General features: G+C 35.0%; 1 protein-coding gene across 4 annotated transcripts in view; it reads left to right on the top strand.

Annotated features, from left to right (window-relative positions):
* Positions 1-23,688, top strand: part of EDEM3 (ER degradation enhancing alpha-mannosidase like protein 3) — an 87,468-nt gene that overhangs the window by 22,649 nt on the left and 41,131 nt on the right. For all 4 annotated transcript variants that reach the window (XM_004372912.1, XM_023728119.1, XM_023728120.1 and 1 more), the window contains 11 exons: positions 491-591; positions 1,279-1,318; positions 6,389-6,501; positions 7,608-7,761; positions 12,835-12,969; positions 15,599-15,704; positions 17,821-17,918; positions 20,388-20,513; positions 20,698-20,781; positions 22,426-22,509; positions 23,043-23,167. In XM_004372912.1, coding sequence (XP_004372969.1) covers positions 491-591; positions 1,279-1,318; positions 6,389-6,501; positions 7,608-7,761; positions 12,835-12,969; positions 15,599-15,704; positions 17,821-17,918; positions 20,388-20,513; positions 20,698-20,781; positions 22,426-22,509; positions 23,043-23,167 — 1,166 coding nt within the window. The remainder of the gene's footprint in view (positions 1-490; positions 592-1,278; positions 1,319-6,388; positions 6,502-7,607; positions 7,762-12,834; positions 12,970-15,598; positions 15,705-17,820; positions 17,919-20,387; positions 20,514-20,697; positions 20,782-22,425; positions 22,510-23,042; positions 23,168-23,688) is intronic.

Here is a 23,688-nt window from a genome sequence, read left to right as displayed (position 1 = left end):
TCATTATTCTTTAAAAAAACCCACTCACGATAGTAACCCTAACTATGAAACCCAAACTATGAAAGCAAGTCAATTCTAATTCATGGCAACCCCATGTATGTCAGAGTAGAACTGTGCTCCATAGGGTTTTCAATATATGGCATGAATACATATCTGTAAATAAAATATAAAAGTGAGGTGTGTATATGAATGTGAATGTATTATGGAAAAATCTGGAATGATAAGTGCCGGTCTTAATGGTAGTTACTACTAGGGAAGGAGGGAAAGCAGATTATTAGTTAAAAAAATTTTTTTTCTTGCATTGTTTGATATTTTTCCAAGCATGTATTACACTTGTAATTAAAATTTTTTAAAATGATTCCACAAACTAAAAGGATAGTAAAACTTGACTATCCTTTATTCATTTTTAATGTATGAAAAGGTTGTAATCTCTAAATGATGTGTGTTTTGTCTTGTTTTTCTTAGTGACTCATTAAGGTTTTCCTTGCAGGAACATGCTTACCCAGCTGATGAACTCATGCCCTTAACCTGCAGAGGTCGAGTTCGAGGCCAGGAGCCAAGTCGGGGTGACGTTGATGATGCCTTGGGAAAGTGAGTATTTACGCAAGGGCTGACATGGCATCTCAAAGTACCCAAGTGTAGGAGGCAGTTTATAATCAGATTTCTGGGGATTGGCTAAATTTTAGAGACTGTTTTAACTATTATATTAAGCTCTTTTATTTCCTTATGTTATTGTTTGTAAAATATTTATCAGTTTACCTCTTAGATCTGTGAAAAGTTGAGCTAGTTGTTAAGTTGGATATAACTTTCAAAATGTATGTAAAGTCATTAATAGATTATAATGTGTTGATGCTTTGTTTTTCATTTGCTTAAAAAGAGCTAATGAACGTTTCTGTTCATCTTGAAAGACGTGAGATACGCTGAACATAAATGGCTTTTCAGTTTCTTTCAGTGTTTTACTGATTATATTGTATTAGTTAATAGAAACTATCAGTCAGTAGGGAAACCGTGGTGGCATAGTGGTTAAAAGCTACAGCTGCTAACCAAAAGATGGGCAGTTTGAATCCACCAGGTGCTCCTTGGAAATTCTATGGGGCAAATTCTGTGGGGCAGCTCTTCTCTGTCCTACAGGGTCGCTATCAGTCGGAATTGACTCGACGGCAATGGTTTTGTTTTTCTGTTTGTCAGTCAATAGAATGCAGATAAGTCAGCTTATACATTCATGGATAAAATATTTAGAATTCTAATGTTTTGTATCTTGTTATACTTGTTTCTTAGATTTTCTCTGACACTGATTGATTCATTGGACACTCTTGTGGTATGTTTGATTGTTTTTGTATTTATTTTATAAATTTCATAATGTGCATACTCAAGTATTATGAGTATAATCATAACACAGTAATTATGAAATGGAGCCTTGTTGGTACAGTGGTTAAGAACTCAGCTCCTAACGAAAAGGTCAGAAGTTCAAGTCCACCAGCCGCTCCTTGGAAACCCTATGAAGCAGTTCTACTGTGTCCTGTTTGAAACAGAAGCCTTCAGATATTAAGATGTTCTGATATTTGCTTTAAAGAAATCTTTCACACTGTTGGGTTGCTAATGTCAAGTGGATGTCAAATAGAATTATCTAGAATAATGGAGATACTCACGATTTGTGGTAATGTCAGTTTATGTGATGGCACCTTAATCAGGAAGTAGTAAGTTAGGTTTCTTTCCTTGGACAAGGAAGTTGATGCTATTAGAAGAAAAGAAATTTTCGAAAATACCGTTGACATTCTTGTTCAAAACTAACATGCCATAATAATACTGAAATTGTTGAATTTTTTATATGTTATTCTCATAAATAAAAATTTATTTTCGCTAGCAGTTACTTTTAGCTCAAAGCGATCACTTCTTGGCACTCCTTTTCAACCTCATGGGATGCAGAATTTTAATTAATTCTGGTTGGGGCTGTTTGTTATGGCAGAGAGGAAAGATTGAGTTCTAGATGTCATGGTTTCTAAATGTGGTATCTGTCTAGTTTTTTCACTCTCAGATCATTTATGGTATAAAAAGTAGGCTTTTTTCAGGGTTTTATTTAAGGTGTTGTTCTCATCTTCGAGGTAATGTCCCAAGTACTGATTAATATTAAAAACAAAACTTTGGGGGAGCAGAAATTATTTGGAACCAGGCTTTTCTACACGGTATTATTTCTGTATTCTTTTATTGGGATGTTTTTTGTTAGACCAGAGATTCTCAACTCTACCAGTACCTTGGGACCACCTGAGAACTTTTGAAAACATACCATAGCTGTTCCCCAAGATACTATGATTTAATTGTTCTAGAGTAGGGCTGGCCCTTATTATTTATTTCTCTAAAGCTTCTTTTGTGACTTTACAGTGCAGCCATGATTGAGGAAGCATTGTTTTAGAACTATCTTAGCTGGGCCATTTTCTCGAAACTAATGGAATGTGCAAATTATGTTCTAATAATTATGAGAACGAGAGAGAACATCGTATGTCCTGTTTTGGGGTTAGTGGTCCTAGGTGTTCAGTGTATAATAGGAGAAGGGAATATCCCGGGAGGCACAAATCACCACCCTGAGAGAAACTAACTGGTATGTTTCTTTGTAACCTTTAGCTGAGTTATGTACACCAGGTGTATTTTGATATGGGGGAGTAAGTGAGGAGCAGTAGCTGTGCCTTAGGAAAGACCATGGGTGGCCTTAAGTTTGTTTCTCATGCTGTCATCTTAGTTTCATTCTGAACCCACTAGTAGGTTCCTCATCATCTCTCTGTAAGCTCTTAGTTGATTTGCATGAATACTGACCTCAGGTTTTTAAAAATTTTTGAAAGAGAAGAGTTGATTCCAGAGCTGTATAACATGAAAAAATCTATCAGCCTATCTAATTAAGCAGCTATTAATTATTTTAAAGTTGATATCCTTCAGATTTTACCAATTATACACTTTGGTGATGGCTCTTAAGATATAGTCCAAGGACCATCAGCATCAGCGTCACCTGGGAACTTGTTAGAAAATGCAGATTCTAGGGCCTCAGCCCAGATATACTGAATTGGAAACTGGTGATAAGTCTGTCTTAACAAGTCCTCTGGGTCATTCTGATGCAGGCTAAAGTTTGCAGTGCTTTTTAAGCTTCAGAGTATTACAACTTGTCTAGGGATCTTGTTAAAAATGCAGGTTCTGATTCAGTAGATTCAAGGGGGGAGCCCAAGAGTCTACATTTTTAATAGTTAACTGGCTGCTGCACTGCTGCCACTGCTGGTAGTCCACAGACCACACTTTGAGTAATGAGACTACAGTGTAACGTGAATTCTGGCTCCTTGTGGCAGGGAGTAACAAGACGTGATCACACTGTATAGATATGTGTGATCTTGGACAAATTATTTAACTTCTCTGGGTCCCTGTTTTCATCTCAGAAGATCCTAGACTAGATGTCTAAAGTCTGTATCAACCTAAGATGTTATTTCTGTCAGATCTTTGGTTCAAATTTAAATAAATAACTTCTGTTTGTTGAAGGTGTCTTCAAGAGAAGTCAAGAAGAAAGACTGATAAAGTCTCACAGACATTTAAAAAGGATACTTTATAAGCCCTTTAAATTTCTTCTTTTTCAAGTGGGAATAACTGAAAAATGTATTATATACCATCATGGCTTTGAAATATACAAATCATTTTAATTTTTGTCATTATCTTAAGTATTTTCTTTCTAATTTGAATAGAAGAATTATAGGAAATTAGTTTGGAAGTTTTCCTTAAGAAGAGAATTTCCTGAAAGGTATCGAGTAATAATATTATATTGACAGTATATTTTTCAGTAAAGGGGTCTACATTTAGAAGGAATGCTATCTTGTATATTTTGTCTGAATGCAAGAATTAATATTTCTGAATTATTAATATTTCCTTTACAGTGTGATTATTTTTTCATTTAGTGATTTAGTTATTTGAAAATATCAATAGGACATATCACTGTGGCAGTACATACAACCGTATTATTTTTATTTTGATCATATCATAGTAAGTTAAGTAATGTTTATATTGTCAGAGTCTGATCTTTAAATTTAAACTGTTGTTCATAAGTCCAGCCATCTGGTTTCTATTGATTTTAACAGAGTTAAGCACTAAAACTTTAAACTTACCTTTAAATTTGACATTACTGTGAAATCTGTAGAGAGAAACATATTGAAACAAATTAAACATAATGCAGGAAAGTATGAGACCTGAATTTATCCTTTGTTATCAGCTTGGAACTTAAGAAGCTCATTTTAACTAACAGAGCTTTAGAATAAATTTTCTAACTAATTATAGGCAAGGAAAGCTCTTTTCCTTCTTTTATTCTTCTTTGAGACAAATAGCGTTGGTACTATTCTTGATTGTTTTGATTTCGGTAAGAAGGGGAAAAAAGCCATTTTTTTCTGTTAGAAGAACAGTTCAGACCTGAAAGAAACTAAATGGGAGGAAGTCTGAATACAAGTTAAGAGTTCAAAGGGGAAGAATTCTCTGAAGATAGACCTAGGGAGAAGAATAATGTTAGCAAAGCGATATTAAAAACTATGTGTATGTATGTAACATAGCTTATAATGAAAATGTTCTACATTCTACTTTGGTGGGTAGCACCTGGGGTCTTAAAAGCCTATGAGCAGCCATCTAAGATACTCTACTGGTCTCACCCCTTCGGCAGCAAGGGAGACTGAAGAAAACTAAAGACACAAGGGAAAGATTAGTCCAGAGGACTAATGGACCACAACTACCATGGCCTCTACCAGACTGAGTCCAGTATAGCTAGATGGTGCCCGGGTACCACCACTAACTGCTCTGACAGGGATCACAGTAGAGGGTCCCAGGCAGAGCTGAAGAAAAATGTAGAACTTCTAACTCACAAAAAAAGACCAGACTTACTGGCCTGACAGATACTGGAGAAACCCCAAGAGTATGGCCCCCGGACACCCTTTTAGCTCAGTAATGAAGTCACTCCCAAGGTTCACCCTTCAGCCAAAGATTAGACAGGCCCATAAAACAAAACGAGGCTAAACGGGCACAACAGTCCAGGGACAAGGACTAGAAGGCAGGAGGGGACAGGAAAGCTGGTAATAGGGAACGCAAGGTCAACAAGGCAGAGTGTTGACATGTCATAGGGTTGTTAACCAGTGTCATAAAACAGTATGTGTACTGTTTTAATGAGAAGCTAGTTCTGTAAACTTTTATCTAAAGTAGAATAAAAAAATATATAAAAAGCTAAAAAAAAAAAAAGCGTGTATTTGTGTGAACCACTGTGGCCTATTCTAAAAGTGCTAGAAGGGCTGTCTGCACCAACGTTTGTTGCTGCAGAGCTTGCATGAACTTTGAGATTGAAAAAGGAAAGCAGTTAGTTTAAAAATGGGTTTCATAGTACATTTTACTTGGGACTAAACCTAAATTTTACTTTTATTTGAATTTTAATCAGAGACACTCTTGTGGAATAGAATTAGAATTTTTATTGAAGGTATCGAATCAAGTAAAAAAGTACTATAAAAGATAATCAAAACAGTCAAATAAAGGAAAGTTACTTTTAATCTAGAATCTAAATAACACAGATGTTATTACACAAGTCACCTGTGTAATAACAGTGACCCAGCCCCACCCCCCACCCCACCTTTCAAGGAGCTCATTGCAGGAATCCACAGAGTTCTTAGCTTATGCAGGATTCCACACCCACGTGATAATAATAATAATAGTAATGACATTAAACACTGAAGTCAGATACTGTACTAAAAGTACTTTAAATACATTATCTTATTTTTATTTAAGAAAACAGCCCTATGAGAGTAGATATTTCCTCATTTTGTAGATGAAGAAATGGGCTCAGAGATGGAAGTGACTTGGCTGGGATGACAAAGGTAGACAAAGAACCAGAATTCAGAATAGGGCTTGCTTTTAACCACATTATGCTGCCTCCTTAGTAAGGGAACGGAGCATCTGTGAGGTGAAGAAAGCAGGCGGTGTATGATTTAGGATCGCTTGATCATCACCTGGAGGATGTGCTTTCTTCTGAGAGTAAGCAATTTTAAGATGGTGTTTGGTGAATAGGATGTTTGTTTTGACTTGGAAACCAAATCTCTAGAGTTTGTCTCATGTATCTGCAGGCCATGGGTTTATATTAAGAAACCAGTAACAGTTTTGAAGTCTAATGATATTTCAGTGTGACTAAAAAAGATACATATAAAGATTCCATATAATGTGTTTGGACACTTAATTTTTTTCGGATATTACCACATTTTTATAATATTTTATATTTTATAATTTCTTCGTCCTTTTTAGAGTCTTAAAGTATATTAACTTTTAGTGGCTCATTCTGAGGATATTTCTTGTTGACTTGATAGAAAGGAACTTTATTTTAATAATTTTCTTCTCCTAGGTATTAAATAAAACTAAAGAATTTGAAGATGCGGTGAAAAAAGTTTTAAGAGATGTTAATTTAGATAATGATGTAGTTGTATCAGTCTTTGAAACAAACATCAGAGTTCTTGGGTAAGTATGAAAGATACTAAAGCTGTAATTTTAATAACAGAAAAGCTTAGAGTATACTGTTTATTACTTGATGGAAATAAAGCAAGAAGTTTCTTACGTTTAAGAGATAAACATTTAGATGTTATGAAATACAGAGGCTGTGGGATGCCCTAGCATTGACTAGTCACAGAGAGCAGCAGGCTTTGGAAACAGTTGTAGACTTAAGTCAAAGGTAATCCTTGTGCATTGTTAGGAAAGGACGAGAGGGTTGAACATTTGTCATGTTGGGTACATCACAGGTTCTTTACTTGCTCACATAGTTTGCTAACCTTAGCTAGCATCTCTTCAGAGAAGCTGAATGAGAAAGAACTAATAAGATTACCTCTCATCTGAACAGTTTGAAATGCTATTGGGATCTTTAAAAATTTGGATTTACAGGATTTTTTAAAGTTTCAACATTAGTTTTATATTTACTGTCTTTTTTGCAAATAACTTGCCAACGTGAATAATGCTCCCACACGTATAATGTGCATAGCGCACCTTGGAAAATAATGCGTGACAGAGGGTTGTACGGTTGGCAAAAAATGTATAATGTGCATGTTTTTGTAAAAATACAGTAATGATTTCTTTTTTGTCCTTGTAACCTGTTTCTCTTGTCAGACACCTAAAGTGATCTATTCTTCAATTAGATTTAAAAAATCATTAAGTTAAAAAATTTAGCTTTTCACAGAGTTTAAGTCTATTACATTTAATACAGGGCAGGATTTTTAAATTTTTTTTATGTTTATATAATTAAATATATTACATTAAATTAAAATCTATTAAATTTGTCAGATTTGTTAAAGTAAATTTTATTTCTAGAATATTCTTTATTTTAAGAAAATACATGATATTTAAGAATGCCAAACATCAGATTTATATATATATATATGTATAATATTATTTATATATGTATATAATTTTACAGTTTTAATGATTTGCCATCATAATAGGTTAGGTAAAGAATTCAGTTTTCTGTATTCTTTCCTTATGTGTGCTAAATGGTTGATAATAAAATGTACCTTTTTTAGGTGATGACTTTCAAGTATCTTTAAGATGTGAATAATATTTCATATCTACAATTGTAGGGGTCTTTTGGGTGGACATTCATTGGCAATCATGCTGAAAGAAAAAGGCGAGTACATGCAGTGGTACAATGATGAACTTCTCCAAATGGCAAAGCAATTGGGTTACAAACTTTTACCAGCTTTTAATACTACCAGTGGCCTTCCTTATCCAAGAGTAAGTAATTCTGAAAAATATGGTAGTCTTTATATACCTCCTTTGCTGTCTTAAAAAGTGGACTTTTATGGTCAGAGCCATTAATCTTCAACTGCTTAAGTCTGGAAAAAAATGCTTCAAAGCTACATGACAAAATTATATTGACATTTCAACTGATTTACATATGATTTGTTTGTGAATTTAGATTAGTTTAAGCCTTTTGTGTGTCACTGTGTAACAAATTAGATTATGCTACAGAAGGAAGAAACAGATGCCAGACTAGAACGTGGGCACAGATTTATTTGTACAGAAGATACAGTTGAAGCAGTGAGAGTGGATGCTAACTCTCCAAAGGAGATGGTAGAGAACACGCAACAGCAGGGTATGAGGAGCAAGCACAGCCAGTGAAAAGGAGAGTAGTCAGAGACTTAGGAAAACCGTGATATAGTGTAGCATTATAAAATCCAAAAAAACCCCAAACCAAACCTGTTACTGTCGAGTTAATTCTGACTCATAACGACCCTATAGGATAGGGTGGAACTGCCCCACAGGGTTTCCAAAGAGCAGCTGGTGGATTTGAACCAACCGCTGACCTTTTGATTAGCAGCCCAGCTCTTAACCACTGTGCCACCAGGGCTAAAATCCAAAAACGGAGCTTCAAAAAGAAGCCCAATGGTGTACCCATCGATTTTTTTAATGAGACTCAGAAACCAAACCAAACCTGTTGCTGAGTCTATTCCAACTCATAGCAACCCTATAGGACAGAGTAGAACTGGCCCATGGGGTTTCCAAGGAGTGGCTGGTGAATTCAAACTCTCAACTGCTATGCCACCAGGGCTCCTAATGAGACGGTAGAATTAAATCTCTTATTATTTAAGTTTCTAGTTTTTCTGTATTTTAAGTTGCTCTTCTGTGAACATTCTTATATACATCTTTTTACACATTTTCTTATTTCTTCCTTGGAATAAATTACGTAAGAGGAATAAGTCACAGAGTAGAGAATACTTTTTAAGACTTTGGGTACTGATTGCCCAGTTGCTTTCCAGAAAGGTTCGACTTTTATACTTTCTTAGTGTTATATAAGGAGCCCGGGAAACACAATGATAAAGTGTTTGGCAGCTAACCAGAAGGTTGGTGGCTCAAACCCACCAAGTGGCTCCGAGGGAGATTCCATAAAGATCACAGCCTAGGAAGCTCTATGGGGCAGTTTTACTCTGTCAGATGGTTGCTGTGAGTCAGAGTCGATTCGATGGCACTTAACAACAACACAGTGTTTGTATGAGAGTATGCAGGTCGTTATACTGTTGTCAACACTGTGTATTACAATTGTCAACTTAATAAAGAGAATATAAAGCCATGTTTTAATTAGAATTTATTTGATTATTAGTGTGGGTAAACTTATTTGGTAATCATTTTTTTCTTCCATATTAAAATTAAAAGCAAACATTTCAAACAATATATGTAAACTTATTTAAAGTTTAAGTATTTTAAATTTTTGTTGCAAATGGAGATACTGAATTTTGAGCAATTTTCTTTTCTTTTTTTTATTGTGCTTTAAGTGAAAGTTTACAATTCAGGTTAGTCTCTCCTACAAAAATTTATACATACATTGTTATGGGACCCTTGTTGCTCTCCCTATACTGTGACAGCACGCTCCTCCTTTCTACCCCGGATTTCCCATGTCCATTTAACCAGCTCCTGACCCTCTCTGCCTTCCCATCTCACCGGATAGGAGCTATCCATTGAGTCCCCATGTATCTGCTTGAGCCAAGAAGCACACTCTTCACAAGTATCATTTTATGTCCCATAGTCCAGTCTAATTTTTGTCTGAAGAGTCGGCCTTGGGAATGGTTTTAGTTTTGGGCTAACAGAGAGTCCAGGGGCCATGTCTTCCAGGGTCCCTTCAGTCCTGAGCAATTTCTTAACCCGCGAAGCAGTCAAAGAAAACAGAAGACACTATGAGCATTTTAGTAAAATAAAGTTATTTTATTTTATTAGTAGTCTCTAAAGTGCCAGGAAGATTTTAAGAGTTTATTTTTCGGAAGAGGACTACAGGAAGAAAGTAACTGCCTGCTTGTCCTTCTTATACACACTTAGTAAATACTACTTTTGCTCAGGAAACTTTGTGTAACCATTATCTCTTAGATATGCATGTAGTGTTGATAGTATTTGCAAAATGGTTTTAACAGAAATGTTTAATATTTAATAATAATTTTTTAAGCTCACATGTAAATCTTAACTTAGAGCCAGTCTACGTTTTCTAATGGCATTCCCTCAGAGTTAATTCTGAGCAACTTGCCAGCTTTTCAGATGAGACCTCATTGCTAAGGTTGAATAAGGGATTATTATATCCATGGAATAAAGGGTTAACAGGAATTTAGTTATGATTTAGACACATTATAAGGATTTGCCAGTGTAGCAAGTACATAGCATAGGTCAATTTAAGCTTTTACCCTTCAATAAAAAAGTCCTTTTTAAAAACTGCTTTGTGACTCTCAGAAACATAGGACCAGGAGGAACCAGGTTCCAATTTCCTTCCTAGTTTCTGTTTTAAGCCTTTCGAGTAAGCTGGGCAATAAGCTCCTTGTTTCTGATTTCTACAAGAATAAATGGATGCTACTGCCAGTGTCCTCTGTACATCCAGTCATTTGAGGCCTAATTAGGAGGGGAACCTAGCTGCCAACCTCTGAGAGGATTTCCATAACCAAAAAAGGGACTGAACCCTTCTTCTTTGTCTTGTGGAAATCGCAGTGCCCACTGGAGGCGGATTGCATCTTGGTTTTGCATTTGAAAGTTGTGTAATACCATTTATCTTCAGTGTAGGGTCCCTGGGTGGTGCAAATGATTTGTTTGCTCTCAACTAGTAACCGAAAGGTTGCTGATTTGAATCCACCCAGCAGTGCTGTGGAAGAAAGGCCTGGTGATCTGCTTTAGTAAGATTACAGCAAAGAAAATCCTGGGGAGCACAGTTCTACTCTGAAGCACATGGGATCACTATGAATCGGGATTGACTCGGGGGCAACTTTTTTTTTTTTTTATTTTCAATGTACAAGATTGTAAGGATTGAAATGATCTGTACTATAGACAATTGTGTTAAATAATCCTTTTGCATAATTTTGTAGTAATCATCTTGGAATAGTTAAGGCTGTAATTCAGTATACAAACATCTTAAATATTTTTGATGTACTAAAAATTTGATGCTTCCAAGAAAATATTTCTATTCTTTTTTTTTTTTTTTTTAGGGAAAAGATATTAATGGGATAAAAAAGTTTCTTCTTTTCTCTCTTGGTTTTGCTTTCCCTGGCTACCCCCTGAACCTTTACATTCTGAGCTCTCAACTATGCCCAATCCAATCCAGTAATATTTCCTCTTCTGAATTTTAGATATTAGCATTTGTTGCCTGGTTTTTTATTTGGCACTTACGACTTTCCATTATTAGTTATCTTCTTTTTACTTATCTGTCTTATTTGCACTGTCTGAATTTTAAGCTCTTCGAGGGCAAGAATATTCTCTATTTCTTTGTATTTTATTATGATGCCCACCACATAGTAGGTACTTGATAAATATTGATCAGTTGATTGCAGTAATTAATACGACTAACCAGAAAATGTTTTCCTATTGACTCTTGTTGAAAATATTTATAAAAACGATTATACTTTACCTTCATGTAACTAGTATAATTAAATCTGTATTTCATCATTGAGGATTGCTTAATTTTTAAGTTCATTATTCTTAGTATCAGTTTTTAATTTTAGTTCTGTAGGTGGGGATATAGGCAGCATAAGGGGACAGGATAGTTTTCAGTATTGTTCATAGTACAGGACTACCAAAAACTGATTGCTCCTCCCGATATGCAATCTGTAGAGACAGTTACGAGTTTGGGTGGGAGTGGAGGGATGTGGTTAGGCTGATAGCGTATGGTTGTTATCGTTAGGTGCCATCGAGCTGATTCCGGCTCATAGCGACCCCACATGACAAAGTAGAGCTGCTCCATGGGGTTTTCTTGGCTGTAATCTTTATGGGAACAGTTTGCCAGGTCTTTCTCCCACGGAGCTGCTGGGTGGGTTCCAACCACCAACCATTTGGTTAGCAGCTGAACACTTAACTGTTACGCCACCAGGGCGCCTAAAAAATATGAAACTTGGTATAAATGCCTCAAGTGACATTCTAAGAAGTAAGATAAAGTGGCAGAACTGAAGCCATTATGGCGATCCACTCCCCATGTCTCACCTACATCTCACTTGTTTATTGTTGTGGAGTGGGTGTTTTTCCTGTCTCCTTGTTTAGAAATTGCTAGAGTTTGTTAATTGGACACTGTTAACAGACATATCCAGCAATTGCATTCTGCAAGTCAGTTGAAATATAAATCTATTTGAGCTTCTCTTTATAAGAGTTTGAATAATAACTGACCCAAGATCAAACTCAGGGTGTTCTGTATTTGATTTTCTGTTTGTTGTTATGCTACATCCTTGGCATAAACTTGCCTTCTTGTTATTTGGACTGTAGAAAAACATTCTAGTTTTAATTAGTTAATCCAGGTTTGTAGGGTAGTATATTTGGCTGTCTTTGAAATGTTTAGAAAATATTTCCTGTGTTATTTGTTAGCTTGCCAGAAAGGCAGTATACTGTATATTTCAAAATTTTTGAAACTTGTAAACAAAATTTTAATCTCCTTTTAAATATATACTGTAACTTAATCAGTATTCTCTATGATGAACTATAAGTACTGGTTCCTCTCAAATTCTCAAATTTAATTTCTTTTAGGACTGGTCTAGTTTCTTATTCTTGTACTAACTAGTTCAAACTGTCTAGAGAACAAAATTGATATAAAAGGTATTTTCTGTGTAATTGTTATAATAATATTGAATTTTGATTTTGGGGAAGGAACTAAACAAAAATTTGTTTACTCCATTAATATTATGTGCTTAGAATATGTTTGCCTAGATGTTAATTGGAAACCCAGGAAGATTGAATTTCATTGTCAAGCTGTGAATTTTCATGATTTGATAAAAAGTCTTGATTGAAAAGTCTTCTTTTAAATTAAGAAGTCTATCTCTTGATAATTGCACTTGGTAATCTTTTGATTTTGTTTAGATTAATTTAAAATTTGGAATCCGAAAGCCGGAAGCTCGGACAGGAACTGAGACAGATACCTGTACAGCTTGTGCAGGTACCTTGATCCTTGAGTTTGCTGCTTTAAGTCGATTCACAGGAGCAACAATATTTGAGGTTTGCTTTTCATGGTCTTTGATCTTCTGGGTATTGGGTATAGCTAACTTTACATCCTTTCTTCACTGGTCAAGTGTTAGTATTATTAATTGGAAAATTACTTTGTTATTGTAGTGAACTTTTTGTCTAAATCCTATCACATAGTTTTTAATGTCAGAAACATAGAAATCATTGTGAGGTAGCTATATTAAGTATAACTACATTTTGTTCACAAACCACCAAGTCTATTTTTAGGTTTATTCTTAGGTTTTTTTTTTTTTTTTTTAACCTAATTATATGACCTTGGTGGCTCCTTGATATCATAAATGTCTTATTGAAATACTGTGCATTTCTGTGTTTTATTTGCTACAGTTCTAGTCTATTCCATTCCTAAAACTTTCATCAGTTTTCTAAAATATAGTAAATTTTTTGTACTAAGTCTTGATTGGGAGTCTAATCTGTAAGTTTGTTTACTCTAAGAGAAATGTTATTCATTATCCAAAAGACTTAATATTCCCCAGACAGTTGGCTGTGGACTAGTTATGTCTCACATTTTTTATTCTAACTAATTGCTTAAGCATGTCATTGGAGTACAGTAGTAACAATTAAGAACCCTTTCCTTCAAACATATGACTTAGAAGAATTTTTAAAAATTCAGCAAATGGCACACATGGGCAAGCAGAAATAGGGAAAATACACCAGCATTACAAACATTGGATCTGAATATAAATAAACCAAGTCAAATGGTCTTTGTGTGTATGTGTGCGTCTGTATAGATGTCTCTATGTTCAAAGTGTCTTGAGGACAAGTTTATCATGTCTGATTGGCTAATCTTTTAAATTTTTATTCCATACCTTACTTACTAATGTTTTCCTTTCATTAAAAAAGTCAGCATTTTGCGTACACTCTGATTTGCACTGCATACCCTGTGAGATATTGATCCGTTTGTAGGTGAGGAAAGTGAAGCTTAAAGAGCCCTGCACAGCTAGTGAGTGAATCAGTGGAATTGGAATCCATGTCTATCTGAATTCAAAGCCTGTACTCTTTCCACTAGGCTATGACGTATTTATGAGTAAATCAGTTGAAAATGATGATTTTTTACTGTTGAATTATACAATAATTTATTGTCTGAGAAGCAGCTTGATGCAATTGAAAGAGCATCAGACTAATACAGGGTTGGCAAACTACAGTATGGTCACTGACTGTTTTTGTAAATAAATTTTATTGGAACACAGCCGTGCTCATTTGTTTACTTTTGTCTACGGCTGTTTTGTGCTACAATGGCAGAGTTTGAGTAATTGTGACCGAAACTGTATGACCCACAAAGCCTAAAATATTTACTATCTGTTCCTTTTCAGAAAATCTCTACTGACCCTAGGTCTAATAGATAAAGAGATATGAATTCTCATGTTAGTTGTACTGTAATTCCCTTTTAAAATTTGGTTAAATCTTTAATTTTACTGGGCCTGTTTCCTTGTCTGTAAAATAAGAATTGAGAAATATAATCTTTGTGATATTTTCCAAGACCCCCAGTAGATGCCTGAATCCTTAGATAGTACCGAACCCTATACATAAATACTATGTTTTTTCTATACATACATACTTATGATAAAGTTTAATTCGTAAATTAGGCACAGTAAGAGATTAACTATACACTGGATAAAGGGTTGATTCACATCCTGGGTGGGACAGAGGGGAATGGTGAAAGATTTCATCACACTACTCAGAATTGCACGCAATTTAAAATTTATGAATTGCTTATTTCTGGACTGCAGTTGACCGCAGGTAACTGAAACTGTGGAAAGCAAAACCGTGGTTAAGGGGAGACTACTGTACTCTTACATCTACAAAGCCACAAACTGGTTTAATGATTTTTTTTTCTTTTATAGAAGTACTTCTGCAATGGTGTGTAGGTTTATGTGCTGAAATTAATTTTAATTTCAACTTACCTGTATATGTGCTTTATTGTTACATTTTATAACATCTTTTTATACAAAACCAAGAATTTGATTAGAAATAATTTTAATTTAATGTTGAATGAATAAAAATAAATGAAAAAAAGAAAGAAAATAAAATGTTATCAGAAGCATATAAGTTTGGTATTATCAAATAAATACTCATTAGCCTAGTTAATTTACTGACTTTTCACCAACAAAGTTGCATGCTATTTGAAAAGTAGAATCTGAACTGTCTGTCTGTGTTTCAAAACAGCATACCAAATTAGAAATCATCTGCTGATTTTCTAAATAGGAGTATCTAAGGAGATTTTCACTTTGCATTTAAATGATGGAACTTATTTTAAGAAGCACATTTTATGATGCAAGTAATTAATATCTAATAATGCATTGTATGCGAATTTGAACCTGTGTTACAAGAGTAGATGAGTAGGACAGTCCCAAAGTGAGATCGTAAATACCATTTCAGGGTCTTTTTTTTTTGTTTTTTTTAACTAGAATTGAATGGCTGAAAAAGAAACAAGATTGGATTTGTAAGGAAAGTTTAACATATATTATAAATGGTTATTTTAGGAATTTTACTTAATCCTTAAAGTATTCTGTGGGCCTTTGATTTTCTGTTTCTTTGTTGCCTATTTGTTAATCATGTGCAGTTCTTCAAGTTTGCTTTTCTTTTTTTTTTTTTTTAATTATAGGAATATGCAAGGAAAGCTCTTGATTTTCTCTGGGAAAAAAGACAGCGAAGTAGTAATTTAGTGGGTGTGACTATTAACATTCATACTGGAGATTGGGTACGCAAAGGTATGTAAATTGAACTTTTAAAATTAAGCCTTCACAACCTCAAAATGGTTGGGAAATAGTGGGTTTTTGTTTGTTAAAACAATCTGGGACAGTATAAAGCCTAGTTTCTTTCCAGATTGATGGAATTTTATTTAACTCGATTTTCTTGTTTGGTGCCAAATAATGGCACGCTTAATCTAGATGATTTAGAATTCTGTTCCATGCCTTGATGGGTATAGCATTATAGATGACATAATAGGATATAGATGAAATAACTAAAACTAATTTTCTTTGAGGACCAGAGTGCCTCAGCCATCTCATATCAAGATGTAGTTGAGTGAGAATCTGCATTTAATAATGTTAACCTTCCATCCTTATGTTTTGTCCCCCTTCCCCAACCTCCAGAAGTAGAATATAGTATAGTAGCTAAGAGCAGAGACTTTGGAGCCATGTTGTAGTTCAAATCTCAACTCTGCTGTGTGATTTTGTGCAGATTATTTAACCTCTGTGTGCCTGTCTGTCTTTATCTGTAAAGTGGGAACAGTAATAGTACCAACTTCATATAGTTATTATGAGGATTAAATGAATTAACCATTATAAAGTGCTTAGACGAATGCCTGGCATGTGCTACCCATACTGTGAAATAAGTGCTCACTAATGAGCACTTGTAATAATAATAATAATAATAATATATGGTATGTGTCATGGTTTGAATTATGTCCCCCAGAAAATGTGTGTACCAATTTGGCTAGGCCATGATCCTGGTACTGTGTGATTTTCCTGTATGTTGTAAACCTGCCTCTATGATGTTAATGAGGGAGGATGGGTGGCAGTTGTGTTAGTAAGGCAGGACTGGATCTACAAGACTGAATTGTGTCCTGAGGCAATCTCTTGAGATATAAAAGACAGAAGTGAGCAGTGAGACAGGGGGACCTCATACCATCAAGAAAGCAGTGCCGGGAGCAGAGCGCGTCCTTTGGACCGGGGTCCCTGTGCCGAGAAGCTCCTAGTCTGGGGGAACAATGAGGAGAAGGCCGACAGAGAGAAAAAGCCTTCCCCCGGAGCTGACACCCTGAATTTGGACTTTTAGCCTACTTTGACAGTGAGGAAATAAATTTCTCTTTGTTAAAACCATCCACTTGTGGTATTTCTGTTATGGCAGCACTAGATGACTAAGACAGTATGTATTATTGTTTTAAACTTTACAAAAGGATATCTTGTCTTATGTAAACTTGAGACTTTTTTACTTAATATTATATTGCTAAGATTCACGTGTGTTGTGGCATGATGTTGTAGTTCGTTGTTTTGAATATTCCGTTGGCTGAATAAACTGCAGTTTATGGGTATTGAGGTTGTTGCCAGGATTTTGCTATTGTGAATAGTATTGCTGTTCAGTGTTCTTGTGTCTTCTGTTGTACATGTATAAAAGTTTCACTTGACTACATAGCTAGGAGTGGAATTTTGCTCCTAGGGTAAATTAGTGTTCAGCTTTAGGAGATAATGCCAAATTGTTTTCCAAAGTTATTGTACCACTTAATAATTTCACCAGCAATGTATAAGAGATCCTGTGGATCTACATCCTCTCCAATACTTTGTATTGTCAGACTTTTAAAGTTTTTGCCAATCAAATAGGGTATATAAATGATATCCCAATTGATGTGCATTTCCTGATCCTAATGATGTTGGATGCATCTTCATGTTTATTGGCCAGTATGCTTCCTTGTCTTTGATACGGATGTTCTTGTTTTTTTTGTCAGCTTTCTATTGGATTAGTTGTGTTTTTTAAAAAAATACTGATTTGCAAGAATTCTTTATATATTCTTGATATTAATTCTTGGTCCATTGTATGTATTAAAGATAGCATCTTTTGGTTTATAAGTTGTCATTTCACTTTCTTTAAATACAGTTTTTCAAAGTAAGTTTTTTTTTTAAACACACAAACTGTTATTAGCACAGAAAGTATTACTCATATTGTAAGGTTAATATTTTTATAAATGTGTAATTTTCACTTTAAACAGACAATTTCATGTTTAGACTAATTTTCCATTCTTAGTGTACTGTTAACCTCACTTGTAATCTATAAAGAATTTTAAAGACTTGTTTAATGAAGAATCACATTTATGCGTATTTTCCATAGATAGTGGAGTTGGAGCAGGGATTGATTCATATTATGAATATCTATTGAAAGCCTATGTCTTGCTTGGAGATGACAGTTTTCTGGAAAGATTTAATACAGTAAGTTGTTCCAATTTTATATTAATTTTAGAGCCAGTTTAATTTGAGTGCCAGATTTGGAGAGAAATTCAATTACCTGAATGACATTCTGAAAAATTATTTGTTTTTAAATGCGTAGTAGTTTTCTCTCGGTATTCTCTGATGATGTTGGGCAAGGACAGTAATAGCTTCAAACATTCCAAAAATAAGTTTACAATTTCTGGGCAAATCCCTGAAGAAGGACATCACATTTGGTAAAGTAGAGGGTCAGTGAAAAAGAGGAAGACTCTCAACGAGATAGATTGACACAGTGGCTGCAACAATAGGCTCAAACATAGCAACAATTGTGAGGATGGTACAGGACCAGGCATTGTTTCGTTCTGTTGTACAGAGGGTCGCTGTGAGTTGGAACTGACTCGATGGCACCTAAAGACAACAACATGTTCATCTCTTATCAGAATTTTCTCCAGTCTGCTGATAGATGGTAAAATATGTAGATTTGCGTTTTTACCTAATCTTCTTTTGTACAACTAAGAGAATTTATTGGAATATGTTACTAGTTAACTTTCTCCTTTGAATTCCAATTCTTTTTGATATGTTGGAAGTTTGGCCTAGTCCAAGTATACAGGGCCTTGGAGACTTGGAGAAACTAGTGAATGTTCATTTCAAAAGCAGGTCTGTAAATCTTAAGTCTGGATCAGGAGTATAGACGTATTTCTTGGGAGAAGGGGAAGATTATTGAACTGAAATTGAATTGCCTTTTTTTGTAAGTGAAGCAAACTGAAATTAATATAGCAGACTCATCAGCTATATAACTACATTCTTTTTAAAATAATTTACCATTTGTTGCCTAGCCGTCAATTTGCCCACAGTACATCTGTGAGACAGTCTATGTAGTGGTTAAAAGTATAGGCATTTTCCTGCCTGGGTTTAAATCCTTGTTCTACCACCTTGTGGTTTTGGGCAAGTAACTTACATTATTTGCCTCTGTTCCTCACTTGCAAAATGAGAATACTAGTACTCCTTATGGGGTTATTCAGAGGATTAAATGACCTAATGCATATGAAATACATAGGATAATGTCTGACATATCGCAGGCACTCAGTAATAGTTAATAACAGATAAGTTCGACAAAGAAAACTAGTAAAAGTCTTAATAAGTCATCATTTGAAAGCTTGAAAAAGCAACATCACATGTACTGTTTAGATTCTGACAAGATTTTCTTGAGGCAAATGGGGACAGATACTATTTTTCATGGCTTGTTACCATTCATTGACCCAGCTCAGCCTCTTGTTGTGAAAACTGAGAAATATCTAGCAAAGAAGACAAGAAACATAAAAGAATTTCTAAGAGCATGAAAAGCAAAGATAGCAAGCCGTAAGAGTGGCAGCAGTGATTAGACACGTTAATTTAGGCGATGGTGAACACCAGAGCGTTACATTAGCTGACAGAGTTAGTAACTAGACGTAGGAGAAAACTAGAATAATTGTAAAATAGAAGCCTGTATCTCTATTCCAACAGCATCATTGGGCCACAAGGCATACTAGCCATGGGCTAATACCACAGGAAAGGAGTGTTCAGATCTCCTCCCCTCAGAAGCTCCCATATTAGTATAGTGATTAATATTCTGCATCTGAGTTAAAGAAAACAAGGGAGCATATATATTTTAGAAAGATTCTCATCTGAAGTAATTTAAATATTTAAATAGTTATTTAAATAATTTAAATATTTAAATAGTTAATCGATAGTTACTTATAATTATTTAAATTTTCTTTTTTTTTAATGTACTTCAGGTGAAGGCTTACAGAACAAATAGGTTCTCATGAAACAGTAGTACACATATTGTTTTATGACATTGGTTAACAACCCCACAACATGTCAACCCTCTAACTTCTCAACCTTTTTTTTTTTGGTGAAAATACACATAGCCAAAGGTACACCATTTCAAAAATTTCTACATGCACAGTTCAGTGATGTTGCCTACACTCTTCCAATCGTGCTGCTATTCTCACTTAAGATGAAGGCTTACAGAACAAAACAGTTTCTCATTTAACAGTTACTACACATGTTGCCCTATGACAATGGTTAACAATCTCACAACACATCAACAATATCCTTACTCAACGTTGGGTTCCCTATCACCAGCTTCCTTGTCCCCTTCTGCTTTCTGGCCCTTGTCACTGGACTCCTGTACCTCGTTAGTCTCATTTGGTTTTACGGGGCTGTCCACTCCAGGTTGAACGGTGAACCTCAGAGATAACTTCACCACTGAGCTAAAAGGGTGTGGGGGGGGCCATACTCTCGGGGTTCTCCAGTCTCCTTTAGGCCAGTAAATCTGGTCTTTTTTTTTGTGAGTTAGAATTATGTTCTACATCCTTCTCTTTGTGTATAAATTTAATTTCTTTGTGGTACTATTTAGTGTAATATGTTTAAAATAGTACTTCTTTTCTCATCTGCTTTCATGAACACACATTATTTATGATCTTTTAGCACTATGATGCCATAATGAGGTACATTAGCCAGCCACCTCTTCTACTGGATGTGCATATCCACAAACCAATGCTGAATGCTCGGACTTGGATGGATGCTTTGCTTGCCTTTTTTCCAGGCTTACAGGTAAAAAGAATTCTGCTGTTTTCTTAATATTAAAGTAAGATGACTGTAATTAAGTACATTTGTGATCACTAAAATTGAATTACTAAAACAGCTACATCTCAAAACTATATTAATTTTTCCCTTTATATGTTTATAGATAAAATCAACTTACATTTTATTAGGTAATTTTGTTGTTGACTTCTAGGTTTTAAAGGGGGATATTAGACCTGCTATTGAAACTCATGAAATGTTGTATCAGGTGATTAAAAAACACAATTTTCTACCAGAGGTAAGCAAATAATCTTTGGAATTCTATTTTACATACATTATGTAAGTTGCTAATTTAGAGGTTTGTTGTTTGCCGTGGAGTCGATTCCGACTCATATCGACCCTATAGGACACAGTAGAACTGCTCCATAGAGTTTCCTAGGCTGTAATCTTTACAGGAGCAGATCCCCATGGAGCTGCTGAGTGGGTTTGAACCACCAATCTTTCAGTTAACAGCCAAGCACTTAACTATTGTGCCGCCTGAACCCATTACCCGTTGCCATTGAGTTGATTCTGACTCATACATAGCAATCCCATAGGACAGAGTAGAACTTCCCCATAGGGTTTCTAAGGAGCAGCTGGTGGATTCAAACTGCCGACCTTTTTTGGTTAGCAGCCTGAGCGCTTAACCACTGCACCATCAAGGCCCCAAAAACCCACTGCCATGAAGCCTGATTCATAGCAACCCTATAGGGAAGAGTAGAACTGACCTATAGGGTTTCCAAGGAGTAGCTGATGGATTCAAACTGCCAGCCTTTTGGTTAGCAACCAAACTCCTAAGCACTGTGCTACCAGGGCTGGGCACCTTAATTCAGAGGTAGAAAATGTCATCTTTAAGGCTTGTTTGTTCTTTTTAATTTATGTTTTCCTAGTTAGTTTATTTATTTAATTTATTTTCTGGTTTATACAGTATTGTATATGTTTTTACTTTCCCTCATGTATTAAAAGAAGTCTAGTTCAGAGTAGGAGGTCCTGGGTGGTGCAGATGGTTAATGCACTCAGCTGCTAATGGAAAGGTTTGGAGGTTTGAGTCCACTCACAGGTGCCTTGTAAGAAAGGCCTGGTGATCTACTTTAGGAGTATCAGCCATTGAAGTCCCTATGGCGCACAGTTCTGGTCTGACACACATGGGTCGCCATGAGACAGAGTAGACTCAACAGCAACTTTTTTTTTCCTTGTAGTTTAAGGTAATGCTGACATTTTATTAATTTTACTTAAAAGGAAAAAAAAAAAACACCATTTTTTTCAACCTTTTCTAATCCATACTGTTATAAGGTTATCTCATTCCGATTTTACATGTACCCACCAGCTAGGGAGATCATCCCTTTTTTATTTTGGAGAATGCCAGCTCTTGCCCATGTGGATTGAAAATTGCGCTTTCTGATTTATATACATTATATTAGTAATGAATATTCTTGGTATTTGATAATGAATATTCTCGGTATTTGATATGGCATGATTTTTAATAGCATACTTTTTTGGCTTTCCAGAAATATACCATTAACATTTTCCAAATTTGTATATGACCTTGCTAAAATGGAAATACGAGAACCAGTGAAGTAATAAGACAAGGAAAAAGAAGAAACAATTATGTAGACCATAGGACCCATGTAGTGGCATTACTCAGCTTCATAGTTTTTTCTGAGTTTTCTAAAAGCCAAAATGATTGTTTTGAAAAGTAATTCCATTTCACTGGTAAAAAATAGCAGCCTTTGCAAAATTGAATTGTGACATTAAGCAGTGAAAATTGGTGTTTTATAGAAAATTATGTCATGATGGATGTTTTAATTACCTTGTTTATGATCTAATTTATATAATACTGTATATTCTAGAACTATATTTTTTTAATCATGTTTTTTACACGTAATTTGTGTGCTGTCTTTAGGCGTTTACAACAGATTTCCGGGTACACTGGGCTCAACATCCTTTAAGGCCTGAATTTGCAGAAAGTACCTACTTCTTATATAAAGTAAGATAATTTGTTTTTGTTATTTAGCCCCTGTTCTCTGTTTGATATGTCACTATTTTAGTAACTGGGTTTTCAGAATCTTTGTTTAATGTTATGTTACAGTGTTTGGCTATATCATGGCCTTTAGGATTATTGAAAAATGCAAGAGTTGCTATCCACATTTTTTGTCTTTTCAAAATAGTTATCTAAACGTGTTTAAAGAGAAATGTTATATTCTAGAGCTTCTTTCTAAAGCATGTGTCTTGCCTTCCTTCATTTGGGCAGCCTTTCTGGGCATTAGAAGTTTAATCTAAAGGTTAAGTATACAGTTGGACAGTTTTCCATTACGTATTTAAGAAATGCTCTAAAGCAGATCCATGGCTTATTTTCAGAGCTAGGTTCTGTGTAACATGAGTTCCAGTGCCTGATACAGTGCCTGGCACCCAGTTGGTACTCTGTAAATATTTGCTAAATAAATGGGTATATGGTAATATATAAGCTATATATACAAACATATATATATATATATATATATATATTCTCCTTTTTAATAGGCTACAGGAGATCCTTACTACCTTGAAGTAGGGAAAACACTTATTGACAATTTAAATAAATATGCTAGAGTGCCTTGTGGATTTGCTGCCATGAAGGATGTTCGTACTGGAAGTCATGAGGACAGGTAAAACAGTTCCTAACATCCCTTTCCTCAGGGTAGCTCCTAAGCAACACAAAATACAACTACTGGTTAGCATTCATATAAGCTTAATGCTTGTACAAAGGGTGTTTGAGGAAGCGAGCCTTAGTTCATTGTGTTTATTTTTTTCTAACTCTTGAATGGGCTAATTTTAAACTGTTTGAAAAGTTTGTATTCTGTTCATAGTGCCTGGCACATAGTAGATGCTCAACTGATTTTTAAGTAAACGAATAAATATCAGAACCTTGGTATTAGGAATGTGTGTTACTTTTTCCTTTGTTAGTAGTTTCTTTATACTGTGTAAGATGTTGGAGATTGTCCTCATGATGAATGATCGGGATTATGATTTATGTTCAGCCAAGAATTCCTTAAAAGCAACATTGTAGTCAGTGTGTACTCTTATTCATTTTTTTTTTTTTTTTTTAATTCAGGTGAAGGTTTACAGAACAAGTAGTTTCTCATTAAACAGTCAGTACACATATTGTTTTATGACATTGGTTAACAAC

The sequence above is a fragment of the Trichechus manatus genome, unplaced genomic scaffold (genome assembly GCF_000243295.1).
Source record: "Trichechus manatus latirostris isolate Lorelei unplaced genomic scaffold, TriManLat1.0 scaffold00021, whole genome shotgun sequence".
In the NCBI taxonomy this organism is placed as follows: domain Eukaryota; kingdom Metazoa; phylum Chordata; class Mammalia; order Sirenia; family Trichechidae; genus Trichechus; species Trichechus manatus.
Note: the sequence above shows the minus strand (reverse complement) of the source record. Positions and strands in the feature narration are given on the sequence as shown.